Source organism: Corvus cornix, chromosome Z (assembly GCF_000738735.6).
Source record: "Corvus cornix cornix isolate S_Up_H32 chromosome Z, ASM73873v5, whole genome shotgun sequence".
NCBI lineage: Eukaryota > Metazoa > Chordata > Aves > Passeriformes > Corvidae > Corvus > Corvus cornix.
Genome location: NC_046357.1, coordinates 1,359,533 through 1,383,296, shown reverse-complemented (window position 1 = coordinate 1,383,296; position 23,764 = coordinate 1,359,533). Strand labels below are relative to the sequence as shown.

Sequence of the window (23,764 nt, the reverse complement as noted above, 5' to 3'; positions counted from 1 at the left end):
AATGCTGAAGTGCCTGAAAACCTATCACAGTGCTTCGTTATTACTAACCTTGGAAAAGTCTTCCCTTATGACCTGCAAACCCACAAGTATGTGAAAGAGATTATTCCATTTCCCTTCACTGCAGCATTTTATTTGAAAAATACCACATCACTTCAGCCTTCCTTTGGCAAATCAGCACCTTCAGCTCTTATTCCTACCTGGAATTTCTTTCATGGTGCCAGCTGAGCATGAGCCGAGGGGTGCCCAGATGGGCAATGGCCCCTGGGCTGTCCCAGCCAGGGTGTGGCCACAGCCCCAGGGCAGGGCCCGTCCCCTGTGCTGGCACTGCTGAGGCACCTCCAGTGCTGGGGACAGCTCTGGGCCCCTCAGGACAAGAGAGACATGGAGGGGCTGGAGCGTGTCCAGGGCAGGGAACGGAGCTGGGAAGGGGCTGGAGCCCCAGGAGCGGCTGAGGGAGCTGGAAAGGGGCTCAGGCTGGAGCAAAGGAGGCTCAGGGGGGACCTTGTGGCTCTGCACAAGTCCCTGACAGGAGGGGGCAGCCGGGGGGGTCGGGCTCTGCTCGCAGGGAACAGGGACAGGAGGAGAGGGAACGGCCTCAGGCTGGGCCAGGGGAGGGTCAGTTTGGATACTGGGGAAAATTCCTTCATGGAAAGGCTGTACAGCTGCCCAGGGCAGTGGTGGAGTTCCCATCCCTGGAGGGATTTAAAAGACATTTACTGGGGACTTGGGTTAGTGATGGTCTTGGCAGTGCTGGGGTAATGGCTGGACTCCATGGTCTTGAAAGTCTTTTTCAACTAAATGATTCTGAGATTCTAAACCCAGAGTAATCCAACTAAGATGTCACCAGTGTGAGTAGGCTTAGAGAACACCTCTGGGTTATTCTTTGCTTGCATACACACAGAATTGCAGCAGATACCTTTTTCTATTTGCACTGTCAACCACTCATTATTACATCCCCAGTACATTCTCCAATTAATTCTTCATCAAATTTTTAGCCTTTTCACCTCTTCCATGCTTCCTTTTGGCTGATGAGTACATTATGTGCAACAGAGTAAAAATAATAAGCATTTAAGTCTTTATATGTCGTATCTATTTTATACATTCTTGACAAGGCAAACTGGCAACTGTTCTGGTGCCCAAAACTCATTACAGATTTTACATGCTCTGTGTTTTGGTGTGATTTCTGTAGTATGAACCATTATCACACTGTCTCTTAGTATTTCTCTATGAAATACAAATCTGGACTGCAGTTTACAGTCGGAGAATCTTTCATCAATTGGGGGCAGAATTTGCTGGAGCAGGGGGATGTCAGAGTGACAAAGTGCATAACAGGCACCCCCTGCTCACGTGAATCTCTAGAGCTATCTGATGATTTGAATGGCAGAATCCCAGAATGGTTTGGGTTGGAAGGGACCTTTAAAGACCATCTAGTCCAATCCCAATGCACCTTCCACTATCCCAAGTTGCTCCAAGCCCCATCCAACCTGGCCTGGAACACTTCTAAGGATGGGGCAGCCACAGCTGCTCTGGGCACCCTGTGCCAGGGCCTTACCACTCTCACAGCCAGGAACTCCTTCCCAATATCCCATCTATCCCTGCCCTCTGGCAATGGGAAGCCACTGCCCCTTGTCCTGTCACTAAATGCCATTGTCAAAAATTACACTTCTGGTTCCACTGTAGCATGGGTGCAGATAATCCAAACCTACTCTGCTGTTTATGACCAGACAAAGTACCAAGAGAGGGAGTCAGGATGTAGCAGAGCCCCTGCAGACATGGGGAGCTTCAGAAAAGTAGTTTTTCATGACCACTCTTCCATTACCAAAAGTTGCAACATTTACCATTTCCATCTACAGTTTACACAATTTGGGCCACAAAATTCCATTGATCACAACAGCTTGAAACCCAAAATAGCTCTCCAACACACAGGAAATTGGTGGCTCCGTCCTCTTCTGAATAACTAGCCTTGGTCACACGAAAAACCTGGCCAGCTCACTATTCTGTCTGAAAGCAGGCCGGGATGGATGTTAAAGTAAGAATGTAAGAGCAAGTCAAGAACAGGGAGATCTTCCCAAAGGTATATCCTCCCAGCTTCCAGCAACATACAGTTTAGAAATTTATTGAGCCAGACCTTTAGGGTTTTTTTCTCTGACTCCTTTTAGAGCACAGCTACATTTCAGACATCCACAGTGTCCCATACAGCTGTGAGGACGGAGCTCCCAGCTCCACCACTGCAGAGAAAATCCTGGTAAGTTCTTGGAGACAGAAACTCATTTTGTTTCTTCTCAGATCTTGCCCACATAGTTCCCAGACAAGCTCCCTGCAATGTGTGCAGTAAAACTAACATGATTTGCCACTGTTTCAAGGGACAGCAAGACCAGTTAGAACATTCTGGCTGCAGCACACAAGACAAAGACTGGTTCTGTATGGTGCTGCCAAAACTGTGTATGAAGTGCAGGACGTGACAGGGTAGACAAGGAGTCAGATGAATCTCATCTTTTATTCAGATCTACAAGCCTGACAGCTCTTACCACTTGCCAGATGGTGACAGGTACATTTAAAAAAAAAAATTAAAAAAATTCTTTTTTTGACATCCTTGCTTCTCTAACAAAGGAGCTATTTAAAAATTCAACATGCTCCCTTGGAAAGCTTTAAATAGTTTCTGAATGTAACTGGCATTATGCTGTAACCCAATATTAAATAGTTTTGGGGAGGAATTGTTTAAATTGTTGAGGAAAACCTACATTTAAGTGTTACAAAGGAAAGGACGTGCTGCTGTCTGTGGGAGGCACAGGGCTGCAAGCAGAAGGATCTGGCCACCACCAGCTATCCTGGATGTGGGCAAGTAACCAGGGAAGGTCCCTATCTCAGTCAGGAATGTAGACAACTGTTATCTTCAGTGCACCATATACTCTTTACACAACCTGAAGACATATTGTTCTAATCATGCAGACAGTATCATGCTGCCTGTAGTCTGCAGCTGCTGAAAGTTTGGAGAGTTTTGAGCTTCAAGTCCTCCACTCCCCAAACTCTTGCATGACCAGAAACTGTGAAGTGAGAACAGAAGAGGAAGGAATAGGTACAGAGCAGGATTTCAGTTCCACATTTAAAATTACTTTCCTTTATGGGCAATCAGGTATCTGTCAATCTTCTGTAATTAAAAGCAAATCAAAACAGAAATTCGGAAGATTATTAGACACATTAATGTGTTATTCACTGCATCCAGAGACTCAGCACCCTGCTCAGCCCTCCCTTCCAGTATTTTGCATCCAGTGATCATAGTGTGGCTTCAAGCATTGCTCAGCTCTGCAAATATTGACTATAAGACAGAGAAACATTTGTAATGCTTCAGATTTTTCTAGCAGAAGCTCAGGCTCTCCATATGAACATTAAAACTACAATCAGATGCAGAAATAAGTAACAACTGTTTCCCAAAGTCATACTCTGCGGAGAGTCACACTGGTAACAGCTTCTCATCCACAGCTATTTTCTTCTGTTTTCTTCTAAAATGTTTCCTTACACAACCAGAAGGTTGCTATGAAGAGAACACCTGGCAGGTGAAAACAACACACATCCAGATACAGCTAGGGAATAAGGCAGCTGAATGCCTGCTCCTTAGTTATTTAAAAGTAATTCCGTGTAATCGTTAATAGGCTGGTGGTAGGAATAAGAGAAAAGAAAAAGGACTGTTTGATGATGCAAATTAGCTTTTGCTCCCCTGAAAGGCAGGTTTCTAACACGGAGCAGTCAAGAGAAGCTGACACTGTCCTCCCTTTGGAGGGTGAAAGAGGTGTCACAGCTTGGGAACCTCTTACCAGAGGCATCTCAAAATCCCTCTGATGGTCCTGAGTTAAAGATGTGGGAAAGGGATGTTAAAGAAATTAGAGGGTTGGAACTAAATGATCTTTGAGGTCCCTTCCAACCCAAAGCACTCTGTGTTTCTATGTTGCCCAGAAGTCATCACAGTGCAGGCCCAGAAAACAGAAAAGAAAAATTCAACATTTTAAAACAAACTGGTAAGAGGTGATGAATATTTCCCACCTCTCAAGAGTAAAAAGAGATCACAAAATGACGTGTAACCATCCTTGAAGTCACGTATCACTCACCAGGTCTATATTTTGCATGATGTCCTGGAAGGAGGGGTGAGTGCGAAACTGCTCGAACAGATCCCGCTTGTAGAGCAGCGCATACACCAGGTTGGGGTTGTGATGGAGGGAGTTGGTCAGGCAGGAGTTGATGATCTCCAGCATCATTCGGATCACTTCCTCGATCACGTTCAGGTCTTGCGCCTTTAAGAAAGGAGTAAAAGGTCAGTGTGTCCTTTTCCACTGTAAAATATTGAGTAATAATGGCAGTGTACAGGTAATTATTACTAATAAAGCTATTAGCTGGTTAATGTCTCGATGGTGAGCAAATCCATGTGTCTGGAAAGAAATTTGTTTTCTCCAGTAATCACCAAAATTTTAATTGAAATGCATCCTACTAGTACTCAGCCTCACAGTTTGATTCTCCCAACAGGAGCCATGACATAAAGCATTACCATATTGTAATCAGCCAAATTCACTAAAGGTTAAGTGAACACAGTCTTTTCAACCTTTCCCATTCTAAGTAAAAGCACGTCAGCATATAATCAATTTATTACGTTTTCTGTTGAGCCCCTATGCAGGAAGGAGGGATAGTGAATAGAGAGAAAAAATATGAGAGAAATAAAAAGCAGTGGGTGAAAGAGAAAAGCAAAGGCAGGAGAAGGACAACTGACTGGATCAAACACCATTGCACCTTGAACATCTGCCACTGCTATCAGACTTTTTCTCTTTGACTATTTTTTTAAATTATTTTCTTGGCATTGAAGAACACTTGTAATAAATGAAAAAAGGAATCTCCTTTTACAGCGCACTAAGCCTTCACACTACGATAAACTTGTAGAGCTTTTCATTTTGTCAGCGCATTTGACAAATCACTCCTGATGATTTTGAAACTCAAACTTCCTAAGCTGAACAAGCTGGCATGCGAACTCCTGCCAGCTGTCTGGATGTCCCTCCTTGAGCTCCACATCAGGATATCTCCAATATGGTTATTCAGACTGGAAAGCTGTCTGTCCTACCTTGGAATAGGTAAAAAAGGGCAATTCTTCCTTGTTTGTATCATGAGGTTCTCTCCATCACATCAAAAACTAGACTGTGAGACTTTACAGGTCTGGCAAGAATGTGAACCACACCATACCAGCCTGAGTTTTTCTGCTGGGTATGAACAATGAAAATACCGACATTTCCTCTTGCTGACTGCCCACCAAGTTCATTTTCTGAGTTATCACAAGGCATTTAAATTCTTCATAACAAGGCAGTAGTTACAACAGTGTTTTGGTGGGCTGTCATTCAATCAGTGCACAGTTATTTTCTACTATTAAGTAGCACTGTAGGAACTGTCATGTGGCAGATGCATGCTCTCACTGAGGCAGAAGAGAACACAGGAACTTTCATTCTCCTGTTTAGACTCATAAAGAGCAAAATTCTTCGCTACCACTTTGCTTTTGCTGCTTTCAGTGCAAAGAAAGGCGCATTTCTTCCTAAAAGTGTAGATCACAGAATCCCAGAATGGTTTGGGTTGGAGGGAACCTTAAAGCTCATCCAGTGCCACTCCCTGCCATGGGCAGGGACACCTTCCACTGTCCCACATTGCTCCAAGCTCTGTCCAGCCTGGCCTTGGACACTGCCAGGGATCCAGGGGCAGCCACAGCTGCTCTGGGCACCCTGGGCCAGGGCCTGCCCACCCTCACAGACAGCAATTCCTGCCCAATATCCCATCCAGCCCTGCCCTCTGGCACTGGGAAGCCATTCCCTGTGTCCTGTCCCTCCATGCCTTGTCCCCAGTCTCCCTCCTAGATGTGGCCCTGCAGAAGGCAGCACCATTCCCCTAACCTGCTCCTCCATTTCTTTTGTGACACTGAGGACCATGGAGAAGTGAGATCCCATCCTTATTCCCACACTTCAGTCTGGTTATCCCCAACACTTACCTTCTACATGTACAAGGGAGATTTAAGTGGAAATCTTTGGGAACTCTTGTTTGAAGAGGTATATCTGGTGCATGCATTCCAGTAAAACTCCTTCTTTAGCAATGATACTTGATGTGGAGGACACAGATTTTCTTCTGAATGTATCTCCTATTCTTTAATGATTTTGCCACCGAAATTAGCATTGTAGTAGCTAACAATGATAGCAGAAACCCCTACAAAGCTGATTACTGTCAGTGGGATCACATTCTTCTATGACAGAAATAATCTTTACTTTCAAAACACAGGTGGTTCCTCTGCCTGTAGTTATCTAGTTATTGTGCTATGAAACAGCATCCCAGCTAGGTGTTGTGAAGGGTATGCAATGGAAAATATTAGACAAAAATAGAAATAACTACTTCAGCTGGGATCTGAAGAAAAAATCTGAAGAAAAATTAGACCTGTCTAACTCACCTGCGGAGTGGTGCTTGCCTATCAACTCAGATTTACTTCAGAATATGATGTATTATGGTGTATTTTGAAAAGCTCTGAGAGCACTGGAACAATTCTTTCCCCAATGCAACAGCATGAGCTGGTGACCAAGACACTATCCTAAAACACAGACTACATGACTTTCACAGAAATATTATGATTCAGATCAAGTGAGATCTATTCAGTTAGCAGAAAGGTAACAAACCACACAACTACTTTTCAAAAACTAAATATTTTTTAATAAAAGGTGTTCACCTTAAACCCCATGCATCAGCTAATTGAAACAGAAAGTATTGTTAACCATCTTCCAACAGGTTGGAGACACTGCTGTGCTCAGCTTCAAACAATGAAAAGGTTCAGAGGTTATTGCACAGTAATTAAATTTAACATTTTTGAGAGCTGATGGACAGAATCAACTGTCTGTATTTCAGCTACCACATTCCAGGTGAAGAATCTGGGACCTCCATGAAGAAAAGTAGGAGATACAGTGAAGATTTTTACTCACAACTGACTACACAGAAAAGAATTTTTAAGAAGAATGATCTCCATAAAAGACAGAGAAGTGGCACTGAATCCCTGTACTGCACATACATTATCAGGAAAACTGTCTGCTCCTATAATTAGAGATTGAATCATTTCTAAGGGTTTAAAAGTTTTCAAAACAAAGGAAAAAACAAGCACAAATCCAAGGACAGCATTTGGACAAGACAGTGGAGTAATGCTGATAAAATGCCATGTGGTTTTGTTGCTCTGTATAATCAGTATCAAGCTACGGCCCCTCTTCATCCAGACATGGCATCAAGACAGGTATAAATAAATTAACAAAAACATTTTGTTGTTGCAGTTTATCACCCTGTGTATTACTTTCAGAGCAGCTGAACACAGCTGAAACACTGAATGTGTGTGGCCAAGCAAGGACTAACCCATCATCCTCAGCAGCTTTGCAAGACCATTTTTTTTTTACTGGATTAGCTGTTATATGAAAAGAAAAGTCAGATATTGATTTGTGAAATGCAGATACATTTCAATCTAATGAACAGTACATTTAAATGAGAGGAGTTAAAAGTTTCCTGTTGCTTACAATTGACAAATTCAGTGTGGCACTCACATACAAAATTATTACAGTATTCCTTTACAAAACACGGCTCAAATAATGCCTCTGCCAACACTGATATGTACCAGTCCTCCCCCACCTATTTTTTTAGTTTATTGTCATGGAAATAATTACAACCATCATTAAAAAGAAAGGTGGAAGCTAAAAGCTTGGTACCAACTCTGTGAGACTGAAATCATGCCTGCAAAGGGGATTGGAATGTAGGCACAGCACTCATGTTACTGTGGGTAATTCTAGGTAGTCACCTCATGTTACTTCTCAGGAGAGAAATTAAATGTCGTGCTTTTTTGCAAAGATTCTAACTTTTAAGGCAAACCCAGAGATGTTTGGTCATGTTCTAGATGCACAAGGAATAAACAAGGCAGCAACAGCCAAAAGAGAGCCAGGTACATGTCTGGGTAGTCTTTTGTTAAAAGGTAAAAACAAGTAATCATGCCAGAGAAAAGAGAATGGAAATAAGCTAAGAGGATGCGGGGGAAAACACGATGAATGAGAACATTATCTGGGGAAAAACAATTTGAGTTTGATAAACACTATCAAGGAACACACAAAAGTTCAAAGCCAAGGCAAACGATGGGCAGAGCTGGATGTTCCTGGATCTGACCATCCTGGAATATTGTTGCTTTCCTTATTGCAATACAATTAATAATTAGCGTGGTATCCACCTGGGCAAAGACTTTCACAGAATTCAATGCTTACATCCTGATGTGTAAAACCACTTGAAAAGTATATGGCTTTTAAATATCAAGAGAAGTCAAGCAGCCTAACCACAAACCCCCAGGCATTTGCTTACAGTTCAGTTCCTTACAGTGTATTTACCCATCAAAAAACAAATCACTGTCAGCAGAGGATGCAAAAACTCAGTGTCACCAAAAACCTGTTTAATTTATGGTCCCCATCTTCTGGTTCCCACAATGGAACATTCTGAGTGTTCATCCTTTTAATTCAATTTGACGTTGAATTTATTTTAATTATTGTGAAGATAAAAAAATGATTTTAAAAGTTCTATTATGAATGAATGCAAATCTCCAGCCTCTAAATGTTACCAGTTCTGAGCAGATAAAGGGAGGCATGTCCTTGTGTAATTCAGTTTAAGGTTGCATAACCATCCCTCGTGGTTTGTACTGTCTATTATAAACAGAGACAAAATTATTCAGCTTTCTGCTTTATTTCCTTCAAAGTTAGTTTACATGGAAAATAATAGCTAGTTGAAAAATCAGAATTTTGGTGACTTGTGATGCTATGAAATGGCATCAATAAGCAAAGGTGGACATGAGTCTCTCTTCCATGATGAAATTAGCCCCTTGACTAGCCCAGCCCATCTTTTGACCCTCAGGTCCTGGGTCCAGGCTGGAAGTCAAGCACTGTCCTTTTTCACAGTGGTACCCAGGGTATTGTACAGCACAGATGGTGACAGATTTCTTAATGATTTTTTGCATTTTTGATCATTAACCCAGGAAGATATGCTGCACACTCAGCTACAGCTGGGATAGGGTGCCCAGAGAAGCTGTGGCTGCCCCTGGATCCCTGGAAGTGTCCAAGGCCAGGCTGGATGGGCTTGGAGCCACCTGGAATAGTGGAAAATGTCCCTGCCCACAGCAGAGGGTAGAACAAGATGAGCCTTAAGGTCCCTTCCAACCCAAACATTCAGAGATCCCATTCCATGATTCTAAGAAGCACCACTGAACAAACTTCAGTCTCATATCATGTCCACACGACAATTACATACTTCAGACTATGTATTACAGATATGATTATATATTTCTTTATTGCAAGCTGGAATTTACTTAAGTGTAATAATTTGGTTTTCCCCCCTTTTATCTGGGTGTACAGTAAACCTAAACGCAAAGTAACGAATAACTGTACGCCTAAAGAGGTCTACTTTCCAACTTTTTTACAAATTGGAGATCTAACAGAGCAACTTTTCCTTTGTGGCAAGATCCATATGAATGGTGTTATGCGTCGTATGACAATGGGTACAGACACCCAGGTCACTGATGTGTACTAAAAAAAGCTGCATTTCTCACTGTGCATTCACATCACAGCAATTTTCCAGCCAAATTATACTTTCAGCTAAATAACTGCTAATTATACAGTCAGCACAATAAGCAGGAAGAAGCTTGTCTGCCTAAAAAAAGCGAAACCTGAGCAGGGATTGGTAAGGTAGTATGCTACAACTGCACAATGTAAATAGGGTAAAAGAAAATAAAAGGAAAAGGCACACTGTGCTGAAGTCTTAATTCAAAGAAACCTGCAAAATAAAGTGGAAATGTCAAACATAATTGCAGAAGAAATACTTGATGGAAATGCAGGCTGAAAAAAAGAACATGTCCAACCACAATTCTGAACTTAACTGCTTATGACAATGAATGGCTTTTAGGGAGTGGGAACTTGCTGTCAGGAATAAAATGCTTTGACATTTGAGTTTTCAAAAGTGCAAGTTGCTTTGTGTCAAACCTTGGTGGCTTTAGCTCACTTTGACCGACACTGCTGGTCCCTCTCCAGTGGAGCCAGGAGCGCACACAGTGTGCAGAAGCTGTGAAGCAGCTACTTAAAACAGCTGGACATGCTGTAATAGTTTCCTTCCCACTAACTCCACAATTCACAGAAGGAAAACCATCTCCAACTCACCACTCTCCCTGTTAGTTGCGAGTGACCCCTTAAGGACATGTGCTCCCTTTGCCCCTCTTTGAAACTCAGAGAATCCCAGGATGGTTTGGGTGGGAAGGGACCTTAAAGCCCATCTTGTTCCACCCCCTGCCATGGGCAGGGACACTTTCTCCTATCCCAGGTTGCTCAGAGCTCTGTACAGCCTGGCCTTGGACACTTCCAGGGATCCAGGGCAGCCACAGCTGCTCTGGGCACCCTGTGCCAGGGCCTGCCCACCCTCACAGACAGCAATTCCTTCCCAAGATCCCATCCAGGCCCTGCCCTCTGGCACTGGGAAGCCATTCCCTGGGTCCTGTCCCTCCAGGCCTTGGCCCCAGTCCCTCTGCAGCTCTCCTGGAGCCCCTTTAGGAACTGGAATATCAGGGGGTGCTGCACCATGTCTGTGTTGCTGTGAGACCACCCATCATATTCAGAGCAGAGGCTGAAGGCCTCATTTGGATGTAAGAATAGAGAAAAGGTGAGGGTGGAGGTTGCATACGCAACCGTAATTATGGCTGTTCTCCTTTCTGAGCCCCTGTCCATGATGACTCACTATAGCTCTTCATCTGTAATATTTTCAGTGAGATTCAACAATTTGCGAACATAAATCATAAAAAATAATAGTCATAAACAACTATTTCCTTCATGACGCAGCTATGACTATAAAGGCAATTTTGTCAGCAATGGAAAAAAAAGGATACGTACCCTGCACAATTAACAAATATCAAAAGGACTAAGAACGCCAAATTAACCCCAAACGGACAAGTTCTGCCATTTTTTTTGCCAGAGAGAAACCAGCAAGAAAAATTTGGTGAACTGTTCCAGATCCATAAGCTGCAGCCACAAAAAGTATAGCTGAACAGACAATTTCAGTCCATTTTACATCACTTTTTTTTTTTATCTGGCTTTGTACATGCTAAAGAATACTTCAATAAATTATGGTTTTAGACATTCAGTAGTTACTTCTTCTGTCAGTAACACAGCTATTCCAGATTTCAGGGTGGTACTCCTCAATCTTTTGAGAGGAATAGACAATAGATGCTCCAGTGAATTTCACCTTGATAACATAATTTATCAGCATCGACAATTATAATGATGTAAATTTCCCTTTTGTCTTTATAGAGGAATATCTATAGTTAAATATTTCAAATAATTTACTTTATTTTTAGTTAGTTTAAGAGAAGCATATGTATCTTGTTTGTATTAGCTTTGGGGAGATTCCAAGAGAGCTGTCTGAATTTCCTGCACTTTCAGCAGAAAATAAAACCTTCAACAAAATAAACTCGCTCTGCCAAAGGAGTGGAAGAACGGAGGGGAATGAAGGAAGCGCACAAGAAAGCTGTTCTTACCCTCAGTGAGCAAAGCAACTTCAAAGCCAAGCCTTTGGTAACCAGAATCTTATCTTCATCTCTTTTACTGGCAATACTCTTTGGCTGTTCTATGTCAAACTCGGACAACTTTTGGTAAAGTAGGTATTACATGAAAAAATGCAGGGCCTATAGTGAGTATAACCTCAAGAATTAACCCTGGCATCTCTGGTCACTGCTTAGAAATGAAAGCAGAGCTGTCACACCAGAGCAAAGTTTGTTGCCAGACACTTTGCTAAATAAACTGTCCCTCCTGACACTCTTCCTCTGCCTTCCCAAATAACTGGCAAGCTGAGAGTGCAGGTCTTCAGCCATGCCGAGACAGCCCATGCAGGAACACATTTCCCACGAGGAACACGGCGTTTGCAGCCTGTATCCCGATGCCAACAGCCACCACAGCCCACGACAGTGCTACACTGGAGGAAATGCTGTGGTGTGTGCCACGTCCCAGGAGCAGTCTGCTCCAAGGGAAAACACACCACAGGACACCTGCCAAGGCAGCAAGCCCAACCGCTTTGATGCTCCAAAACCCTGTTTGCCTGACTTGCACTGGCCCAGGAAATACCAAGCCACACAAATATATCCCAGAGAAGGTGCAGATGCTTCACTGGTACTTCTTACATGACTTCACCACACCATGTGTATTATCCAGCTGACCTACAGCTAATCCACAGCTCATCTCCGGGTCACTCCTTCACCTTCATCTCTTCTTCCATCCATGCTCTTCCTGTCTTTGAAATTCCAATCCTAAACCACTTCACTTTGAAATACTTTAACTTATCCTCCACCTCCCTCAAAGTCAGGCTCCAGCATCAATCAAAAATTATTATAAAATGGCCCAGATTCCCTCAGTGCTTTACTGATTCTTGGTGATGTTTCACTCTCATAGCCCTGCATCTATTTTACCTGTTTACTGAGGATTTTACAATTCCCAGAATCCCAGAATCCCCAAATGGTTTGGTTTGGAAGGCCCATTGGCAGGGATGCCTTCCACTAGACCAGGCTGGTCCAAGCCTCCCCATGAATCAAATCAAATAAACTGATTTTCACCCCAACTAGCTTAAAAAAAGTAAATTACTCTGGAAGACATCTACTCAAGCTTCAGAGGTCAAGCTTCAGAGGCCGGTCTAAGCCCACCAAGAAGCTCCAGCATAAGAGGATCCACCACAAAGCCCAAAATACCTGACAGTCACCAGCTGGGAACTCAAGCACTCCCCAGACAGTATTTCCAAACCACATGCAACAGTGACAACAAAATGCAAACAGTATTTAGTAAAACTGAACCCAGTCATCGTCTAAGATTCCACAAAACCTGGGAAGCAACTGCTACTAGGAAGATGACAACATTCCTACTAAGAAAATTGAAACTGTGAATCTGTATTTTGTCATACTATGCTTGAAATACTAATGAGGTTTTCTTGCTGTTGAACGGAAATGAAGATTTCTCCATTTATCCTTGAAACTAAGCAGTACTCCCTAGAGGTATGGGAAGATTTTGTTTAGTTTGACTGGTAGAACAGGAAAGGACAAGTCCCATATGCAACCCCAACTCCACCATACAAAGGTAAATAGATCACCATGATACAGGCTTTAATTAACAGAACCAATCTACCTTGAGGAGAGCCCAAGGACTTTAAAGACATTCCTCAAGTGAAAAATTTATGATTCCAGCCCTACACATTCAGCTTAGCTGCAAAATGTCACCAGCAAAACTCTTTGGAGAAGTTACACAGCAATTGGTGCTGCAGGAACTGAAACCTTGATACTTACCATGAATGATAACCATCACAGGATGGTTTGGGTTGGAAAGGACCTCAGAGACCACCTCGTTCCACTCCCCCTGCCACGGCAGGGGCATCTTCCACTGTCCCAGGCTGCTCCAAGCCCTCTCCAGCCTGGCCTTGGACACTGCCAGGGATCCAGGGGCAGCCCCAGCTGCTCTGGGCACCCTGTGCCAGGGCCTGCCCACCCTCCCAGACAGCAATTCCTTCCCAATATCCCATCCAACCCTGCCCTCTGGCACTGGGACGCCATTCCCCCTTGTCCTGTCACTCAACTCTCTTGTCCCTCTCCACTTCCTCACAGGCTCCCATCAGGAGCATGGCAGGTCTTATATAAAACAAAGTTTCCAAATTATGCATTAAACCTAAAAGTAATACAAACATAAATAGTACCTAATGAAATCTGTAGACCTTAAAGTATATCTTAAAGATGATTTCTGATGACCCTCTTTGAAGCAAGTGGTTCTCCAAAATGAACAAATTTAACAATTTTGTAGGAAGTTACACTCACTACATAGGCATTCATTTTTCTGTTACAGTTCCTAGTTAAGTCAAGATTTAAGCACCCTTACCGTATCCTTAATGCTTCTTTGGAATCGGGTCTTATTCTTTTTATCCTGTGTGATGTTAATTGAAGTACAGAAACCCTTATTTTTATCATGAAGAAGAATAAGATGGCAGAACATTACATCTTAAAAATGGCCAGAAAAAACCACCAATTAGCAGTTCAAACCAAACAGTTTTCTTCACATTTTTACTTCATGCCTCCCAAACTTTACTACATACAGTATGCCAGAGTTACAGGAATGCAACTTATCTACCAGTTCTCTATCACCCCAGAATCATCTCTGACTGTATTATCAAATATTTTCTTCATCCTTGACATTATGCTTTGCATTAACAACCGTGACACTCTCTGAAAAGCATATATACATCTATTAGTGTATTTCCTATGAACCACCTGCTATCATTCAAGTAAACCCCTCAGTGTTATAGATTACTCCAGTCCTGGGACAGCTCTGGGCCTCTCAAGACAACAAGAGAGACATGGAGGGGCTGGAGCGTGTCCAGGGAAGGGAACGGAGCTGGGAAGGGGCTGGAGCCCCAGGAGCGGCTGAGGGAGCTGGGAAAGGGGCTGAGGCTGGAGCAAAGGAGGCTCAGGGGGACCTTGTGGCTCTGCACAAGTCCCTGACAGGAGGGGGCAGCCGGGGGGTCGGGCTCTGCTGGCAGGGAACAGGGACAGGAGGAGAGGGAACGGCCTCAGGCTGGGCCAGGGGAGGCTCAGGTCGAGTATTTGGGAAACCTTCTTTTGTAAAAGAGCTGTCCAGCCCTGGTATAGGCAGCCCAGAGTGGATTCCCTATCCCTGGAGGGATTTAAAAGCTGTGTGGATGTGTCACTTGGGGACATGGCTTGGTGGTAGTTGGCAGTTCTGGGAGAATGGCTGGACTTTATGACTTTTCCAACCCAAACTCAAGAGGGCTTTTTGAAAGCAAATGATCCTACAATTCTATGATTTTGCAGACCTATCTTCAGTGTGTAAGCAATTTTAATTGAGAAGATATCAAAACAAACTGAATACATACTGATCCCTGACTAAAGCTGTCAACTTCACAGAAGCTAAATTCATAAGTTCTCCTCTGATTCCTCACTGATCAGACCCCGTGTCTGCTGTGACACGGCAAAACCATCAATGCATTGGAACTGTTGTCTCCCTCTGGAAGTACCACTCTGAATAATTTTGACCCTATCTAAGAGAAAAAACTTCACACACGAGACTGTGTAATCCAAGTCCTCAATACAAACAAAGACTGCATGGAGTTTCCATAATTTCTGTACTATCCAAGCAGAAGATTTTCCAGTCCTGATGATGCACAGGATGTCAGTGGGGAAAGTGAGTACTTCTCTCTACCCAGCAGCCAAAAGATTCTGTACTCCTGCCCTTGGGGGGAAAATTGCTATTGAAATTTCTGTGGGAGCCATAAGAAACTCAGAAGGGGTTCGCAGAGCAGACATATCCATCATTACAATTCAGGGAATGCCAAGGAGGCAAGGGAATGGTGTTACTGCGGAGGACACATCCTGCCCTGCTTCCACAGTGCAAGGCTCCTGCTCTGCTGAAACACCAAAAATTACTGCAAAGGGAAACTGAGATGGGTAACACAATAATAGAAAATTACCACAAAACACAAAAAAACCCCTCTTGACTGCCTCATGACAATATTAGGCATGTTTAAAAACAGTAATTACAAAAAAGGTTGATTTAACCTGTTGCTGTTCATATAGAAGGTGACAGTGTGCCCACAGGAAAGTTTTTATGATGGTTCCGTATTAAAAAGCAGCAGTGTATGATAAAAAATGTCAGGTCCCAGACAGCAGACACCTGACAAGGGGTTATGGCATGAGATTCCCAAACTTCTGTGAGCACAAATACGCTGCTTTACAGCCATCATCTTATACCAGAGCTGAAGATAAACCACGAAAAATGCTTTTATTTCTTATGATACATTAAAAGATAGCATCATGGTTAAAGAAGTAATTCTTTATGACACCACTCAGCACACATACTGTATTCATTCTTTCAGTGGTGTTAAATATTTTGAAAATTAAAGGGAATAGATTAACAAAAATGGGTGAAGCCTATCAGAAAAATCACATCATTGAGCTTTGAAGTGGTTTGCAGTATAAAGGAGATAAGTTCTTTTAAAATATTAGAAAATATAAGAAAGTGGTTTTGTTTTCCTCTTACCAACTCTTCAAAACTAGTCACTGCCAGTGAAAGTATCATTTATTCTATTAACCTGGGCCTGAAAAACCTCCATGAACGAATTTCAAGAACTGCTCTCTTGAGCTGAGTAAAATATTAATTGTAAGGAGATGAGAAACAGCCTTCTGAGTGCTGATAGCAAACAAACCAAACAAATTGGGTAGCTTTTAGATTAAATCTCTTTTCACTACATTCCATCCTATTTTTCAAGGACATTTGGACACAAAGGCACTGCATCATTTCTGACAAACACAGAAGTTGCTGACCACTGCTCTGCTGAATGTCCTGGAAGCACAGAGCAGCTGCAGCCTGAATGCCAAAAAACGAACCTTTAACTGAGACGTGGAAAACCCAAAACTCACAGAAAATAGTTGTAGAAGTCTACGTACACAGGCACTTGTTCCAAAATGAACTACGAGCAACAGATGGTATTTTCTCAAGTGTTGAAGCAAAATGCTCTTGATAGAAATATGTAAAAACTGCATTTTCCAACTAAATAAAATTTCCTGAAATATTTATGAAGTCTTGTCTATTTTGGGACCAAAGTTAGTTTTGTGTAGTCTGGTTCATAAAGCACAGCAGTGACAGACAGGGACAAGATGAGAGATTACTGCTGAAAGACAGCAAAGTACCTGGGTAGGTTGTACATCCACCCCAGGGTCCCTCAACTTTTCCTCACCAAAATCCTGTTTGTCATTATGACTGGTTACCTATAATTTACACTAAGTTTTCTAACAAATTCTAATTAACAGTCTACCACATGGTAAGATGGCTAATTTATTGCAGAAAAATAATTTTATGTATCAGAAAAATTCCACGAAGCTTTTTCCCATGGGAATGTAACACGACTCTTCCTATTGACTCAATTTATCAAAATCTAGAAGATTAGTGTTGGAATGGGAAAACTTGTCATTATTTGTTCAGATAACTTTTTTTTGGCTGCATTGAGTAAGCATCTGATTTCTCTGCAAGTGCCACAAATTATCTGCTGGTGAGTAGATAAAAGACCTGCCTTTGGGAACTGCAACATCCATTCTCTCCTCAGTTTATCTGGGGAGAACAGATATACTTCAGATAATGAGTCCTATTGCAGTGAACAAAACAAATTGAACCTGCAATGTTACAATTCATCTTATTTTCTCTAGAACAGGATGGCTGTTTTTTGTTATTAGCCAACATTATCTTTGAGGTCAAGGGTTTGGGTTAGCACACACACAAATGCTGGAGTGGAACAGGCTCTGTACACACCGTACCAGCTTGACAGCAACAGAAAAATGCATCAGAACACAGCGTCTTTGGAGAATATGTCATGTATTCAGTAGCGGGCCACGGCTCACCCAGCTTGGGCTCCAGCCTGAATATGAACAAGAGTAGCTCTGGAAGAGCTCCACCATATTCCAGTAACATATCTGAAGGGCAATTAAAAAAAAAAAAGGTATCTTACGTGTCTCAACTTTGTTTCAGAGACGTGAAGGCAATCAGACATCTCCCAAAAGCGCTGGGGATAACAAATACAGGAGGATTAAACAATGGCAATGTATTAGAGGCTTGTCTTCCCAGAGCCTTCTCTTCCCCAGGCTGAACACCCCCAGCTCTCTGCGTCTAATTCAGAGCTTGTTAAGAAGTGCTACTTTTTGTCCAAATTCTGGGTTATTGTTTCTATAATTAACCAATTCTGTGGAAGACTTCCTATTTATAAAAGCTGATCTAGCATATGAAATGTGCAATGTATTCCCCCAATTCACTTAGTTCCTAATCAACAAAGAAATAAGAAAATTAAGAGAAAGGGAAAATAAGAAAATTACATGAAAGGGAATCAAAAGTTTATCTTTTCAATTACACCTGTGAAAAACATTAGGGTGTCTAAACAATTTAATAAAAATGAGTAACAGACTCTTATAAATTTCTATTTCTTCTAAATACATTCTTTACATTTTCGGAGAGTATTTTCAGAAAGATATTTCACAGAGAACAAGAATCCACTCTTGTCAATAGGGATAAACAAAATGTAAATTCTCCCTTCCACATTTCTTTAATGCTGTTTTCAGGCCAGGTGATGAGGAAATCAGTTTTCAGTAAGTGGCTTATTTTGCTCCTTGTGATACTTCATAGGAGCAGCAGAGAGGAGCCAATCCTTTTTCAAAACCCACTTTTGGTTTTGAATTTCTGTCTATATTAATAATTTTTCTTCTCCAAACCTTTTTCTTATTCACTTCATACCAAGACTGTCGTTTAATATGGTTGACTCATTCCCTTTAAAATACTCTCCTTTCCTTCTTCCCATCATTCAGTCTCCTGGCCACCCACACTGCCAATCAGCAACAGTTGCGTAACATTATAGGTAATATTAACAACAGCCATCAGTGGGAGAATTGCCCTCAGCAAGACACTGAAATGCTGCTCAGGGGGACAAGACCTCTCCAAGAAGATAAACTGTGAACTGATGAGATTAACTTGCTTCAGTAACATGGATACAACCTGGAATAAATGTAGCTCTGTAGAGACAGAAAATGGTCCCGTTTCAACATTTTATAGAATTACAGAATTGTTTAGGTTGGAAAAGCCCTCCAAGATGGAGTCCAACCATTCCCCCATCACTGCCAAGACCACCACTGACCCATGTCCCCAGGTGACACAGCTTTTAAATCCCTCCAGGGATGGGGATGCCACCACTGCCCTGGGCAGCTGGGACAGGGCTGGACAACCCTTTGCATGAAGAATTTTTCCCCAGTATCCACCCTGACCCTCCCCTGGCCCAGCCTGAGGCCGTTCCCTCTCCTCCTGTCCCTGTTCCCTGCCAGCAGAGCCTGACCCCCCCGGCTGCCCCCTCCTGTCAGGGACTTGTGCAGAGCCACAAGGTCCCCCCTGAGCCTCCTTTGCTCCAGCCTGAGCCCCTTTCCAGCTCCCTCAGCCGCTCCTGGGGCTCCAGCCCCTTCCCAGCTCCATTCCCTTCCCTGGACACGCTCCAGCCCCTCCATGTCCTTGTTGTCTTGAGAGGTGCCCAGAACTGGACACAGTATTTGAAGTGTAGATGTTTCAGTTCAGACAGATTTGAGCAGCATCTCGACAGGTGAGCAACTTCTTCCATTATTTTATCCAATGTGAAGCACACCATCTTCTTCTTATATCACGTTTCTCAAAATCAAGAATCTTGGTCTACGCTGAGTTCTATTATTTTCTTTGTCTTTCCAGTGTCAAATCAGATATCTGCAATGAAGGAATCTAAAGATCTTTGTTAGTTTACTTTTTTAATAATGTCTTAGCATCCTTTGATAGAAATAGATGGGGTTTTTTTAAACAACAACTAAAAACGTACAAAAATTTCACTGGTTAGTCTGTAAATAGCCCTGAAAACATGAAGAGGAGAAATTGGAAATGGAAGGTACAACTTGTTCCGCCAATATCTCATAGAGAAAAAGCAGCACACAAAAATTCCAATTCCAGTTAGGTATTTAGTACCAAACAGCCTAAAAGGTTTGGTACATACTTTCTTCCTCATCCATTTCCTCTACTTTATATGGCTGCACATTTAAAAAAACAATTACTGGGATGTTTATAACATATGGTCACATACTTATGGTTTTTAAGCACCACATTTTTCAATCAAAACCTTGCGTTAGGAACACCAGAAAATTGTTTTAATGCATTGTTGAAATAGATTGCTGTTATAAAAATAAATCCTACTCTTTGGAGAGCTACTGCATTAGGTTGTTCTGTTTGTCTGCGGACGTCTGACCAAGATGAACCATCCAGGTGAATAATTGGTTTCTGAGAAACCCTGAACAACTCACTCATGTGAAAGAGGCAGCAGGAAAAGCATCTAATGACCAAATCAGCAAAGAAGGGTGCTTTGGGGATCAGTACTTTTCCTTTTTTCACCCAAACACTTCAATACTTGTCATTAGTCTGAATAAAACAAATGTTGGTTTGCGTGGCAGTAATAAACAGTTTTATAGAGAGGCTCATGAAGGTTTTATCTTAATAATGTATCACATTTTCTATCTACAGCTACACCTCAGACCCTTCTAAAATCCCAGCATTCCCAGGTTTCAGTTCTCTCAAATGCAACCCAATTACCTGTGCAGGAGAAAAGTCAGCATACAAAATTCTCCTGTTTAATTTATGGAGGTGTGAAGGAACCCCAGGGTCTCATCCATTTCTAAGACAAGATCTTACAACTTTTTCAGCTTAATCATCTTTTCTTTTAAGACCACTCATTTAAGCAGTCTTATCAAAAAACATGTGGTTTGAGTGCAAAATCTTAACAAATGCCATAACTTGTATCCTTTACTACAAAATTATGACAATGTCCTAAAGGTATATAACTGTTAAAGAAGAATAAGTAAAAAATCATGATGTTAATGTCTGGTTGATTTCAAATGCATTTAACGAGCAAAACAAGGGGTTTTGAAATTACTTTAGCAGGTGTTTGCACAGCTAATGTCAGAAGTTCTTCTACTTACTTGTTCTCCTGCCTCAAAAATCTGAAGAATGGAAGATTTTCAATCAGATGATCATAAGATGCTATTGCCACAGTAAATGTTCTTTAATAAAAAGGAATTTTCACCCTTATTTTCCAAAATAATGAGAATTTCTAAGCGAAGTAAGGCTTAACACCATCTATGACACACAAATACCAGACACCAACGACACTTTTGTGGAACTCCTGAGTGATGAAAGACCATCACCTTTTTGAAGAACATCATCTTGATGTTCTTCAATGTACTTGTCTAAAAATTTTTCAACCACAAGCAATGTACTCATGAAAACACAATAATGAAAAAAACAGCTGCAAATAAATATTGGTACTTCATAGTGATATACAGAAGTTCAAACAGACTGAACTTCACCATCTTTTTCACAGGAGTTCAGGATAGTTCTTCTGCTTAAAGATAATTTATGCAGCATTTTCTCATGAAAGTTTCAATTCATTTAAAGGAAAGAACTGATTAAGAATTCAGACAGAACTGCAGAATTCAGCTATTACTCAATAGAAAAGCTCCCTTTAGATTTGGGTTAGGTTGGTTATTTCAGTCTATTCTGAAATAGCTATTTTTTGGTGATATAAAAATAGGGGGATTAGGTAGGAGTAATATTCCATAAAATATAATTCATCTGGAGGAGGCTATGACTAATATTTAGAAAAAGTATATATAGGCCCTCTGCTCAATACTGGAGACAGGCAAACCCAAGAATAACCTGATATTGAAAATGTTACTTCATCAGCCATCAAGTCAGAGTAATCAAAAAGAAGGTATTATAGTGCAAAACAAGGTGACTCTCCTATTAAGTGCAACTTAATCTGCTAGAATCCACATACCACACAAAACCCACCGAGCAGTATATTGCTTTCCATACACTTTCAGTAAACAACACCCTAATAAAAAATCCCTTCTGTAATCACATTTTAAGTTTACTACTCTAGACAACATGAGAATCTAAAAATTCATGCACAAAACCGAAGTTTATTAGACCATTAACAACGCAGGGCTAAGGTATTAAAAAAAAAATCTTACTGGGTTTCTTGATGACATTTGGAAATGTAAGAAAATAGAGACAAACCACCGAAGAGACCCACGCAGTGCTTTGGGTGGTTTCTGAGTTTTAAAAAAGATTATGACAAAAAAAACCCCCAACAAAACAAAACTACCTTGGCTTTTTTCCTTACCCTAGTATTTGACAAATATGGACATATCTCAGTTAGGAGACTTGATTTAATTTGGTAAAAGTTTCCCATTCTGCCAACAGCGTATCCAGCTCTACACATTTTGTGTGTTCTTAGCAGTTACCACTGAGCAGTACTTTACAGACTACCAACTGAACAACGTTAATTGCATCACACTAACTCTATTATGGCCAACCAGTTTATTTGGAAGTGGGTTTAATTTCATTTCTGCATCATTAGTGGAGTCAACAGATGATCGCAGGGAAGACTTCCCATTTCTTTGTGATAACACTTTTTATAGGAAAACACTTCCATGTGATGGCAGAGCTCTGCACTAAACTGTTCTTTAGATAACTAAAAAAATCAGATAGAGTTGCAGGATACCTAATTTAATATTAGATATGCAAGCACAGAACATATTATAGGACCTGATGAACCTAGAGGTCTTTTCCACTCCAAATGGCTCTATGATTCATAGAATCATATAATCCTAGAATGGTTTGGGCTGGGAAGACTTAAAGATCATCTCGTTCTAACCCCCAAAACATCACAACATTTACTTAAAGGACAAATTGTTCACATCAGTCATGAATGAAATACTTGTTTGCTACATACTGGATTAAAAATTAACTTCTCTGCACGTAACTCAATCTAGAACATTAACAGATTTTAGATCTGTTCCATTATGTTTAAAAGACAGAAAATACTGCAGTTCATGGACCTGATTTTACCTGTTCTTTAGCAACTCCAAGTTTATAAGATAAATCTGGAGCTCTTAATTATAACAGACAATTTCTTCCTAGGAAGTAAATGACGCAGGGGAACCTTTTAACATCTATCGATGTACGGGGGGAGACTGGGCTGGTTCTCTCTTGGGGAAACCCAAATGAAGGACTATTTATGAAGTACTTGGAGCTTTGAATAAAATCAAATGTAATAACAAGATATAAGTTCCCCCCTTCCCCCCGAAATTTCTTTTTTGTTGAAAGCACTTTTGTAATACTGCTTTTTAATAACCCCCATAATGGCTGAATTAGAGGGACCCCAACTGAAGTCATTCATCCCACATAAAACAAACATTGCTTTTTCTTCTTAGCTTTGTTTTACAAGCTACATTACTTCCAGATGACGCTCGAGGGGCCTAGGAGTTTCAAGAGTTAGATGGTTAAACAGACAGCTGCTTTCTATTTACCATATAAATCAGGAGAAAATCAAAGAAGAATCTAAATATTGGAATTCATTTAGCTCATTATGGAGCACAAACTGAGGGGGAAAAGAAAATAATACAGAAATCTCGTCATCCAGATGCAAAGTTTAATTCTGGTTATCAAGATGAGAGAAAAACTCATCAACATTTGCAGAATTCCAGCCCTCCCTGAAAGCCAGCTTTGCACAGTGGGTAAATTTACTGGATTGGGAAGGAGTCAGGAGAAGTCAGCTTTGATTGGGAACTCTCCCAGTACCACCAGGCTTTGCTACTGCAGACTTTACATATATAAATATATATTAAAATATATATTTTTATATATATATATATATATGCCCATGTAGAGTTCACTACACCTGTATTTTTTAAATTTTTCCCTTCGGATTGTCAACATGCACTTATTTCTGTACTAAATAACCCCAAAAGCCAACAGATTTTGGAGGATTAAAGGATGGTTCTCCATATATTGATAGGAGTATATTTATTAATATGAAAAGTTTTGTATTACACTACAAGGTTTCTATCCTTGACAAGTTTCATCTGACGCTGAAGTGCTGTTTAAATGACAATCCTACATATTAAATAATTGAATATATTGGCACTAAGTGTGATTATTTTTACAATTATTCCTAACACATTTAAGCTTCATCATCTGGCTAGAATAATTTATTTTTTTAAAACCCAAAGTTTAGAAGGTAAGACTCCAGTGATGATGTGTTCCAAACTACTTTAATCTAA

The 23,764-nt window shown here is 41.2% G+C and overlaps 1 protein-coding gene across 10 annotated transcripts in view; it reads right to left on the bottom strand.

The window, feature by feature from the left end:
- DYM (dymeclin) overlaps positions 1-23,764 on the bottom strand; it is a 208,775-nt gene that overhangs the window by 36,547 nt on the left and 148,464 nt on the right. For 5 of the 10 annotated variants that reach the window (XM_039566839.1, XM_039566844.1, XM_039566840.1 and 2 more), the window contains 2 exons: positions 17,599-17,652; positions 4,104-4,286 (listed from right to left, as the gene is read on the bottom strand). In XM_039566839.1, coding sequence (XP_039422773.1) covers positions 4,104-4,286; positions 17,599-17,652 — 237 coding nt within the window. Of the gene's footprint in view, positions 1-4,103; positions 4,287-17,598; positions 17,653-19,097; positions 19,377-23,764 lie in introns of those variants that run through there. The other 5 variants (XM_039566841.1, XM_039566845.1, XM_039566843.1 and 2 more) reach the window with 2 other exon arrangements.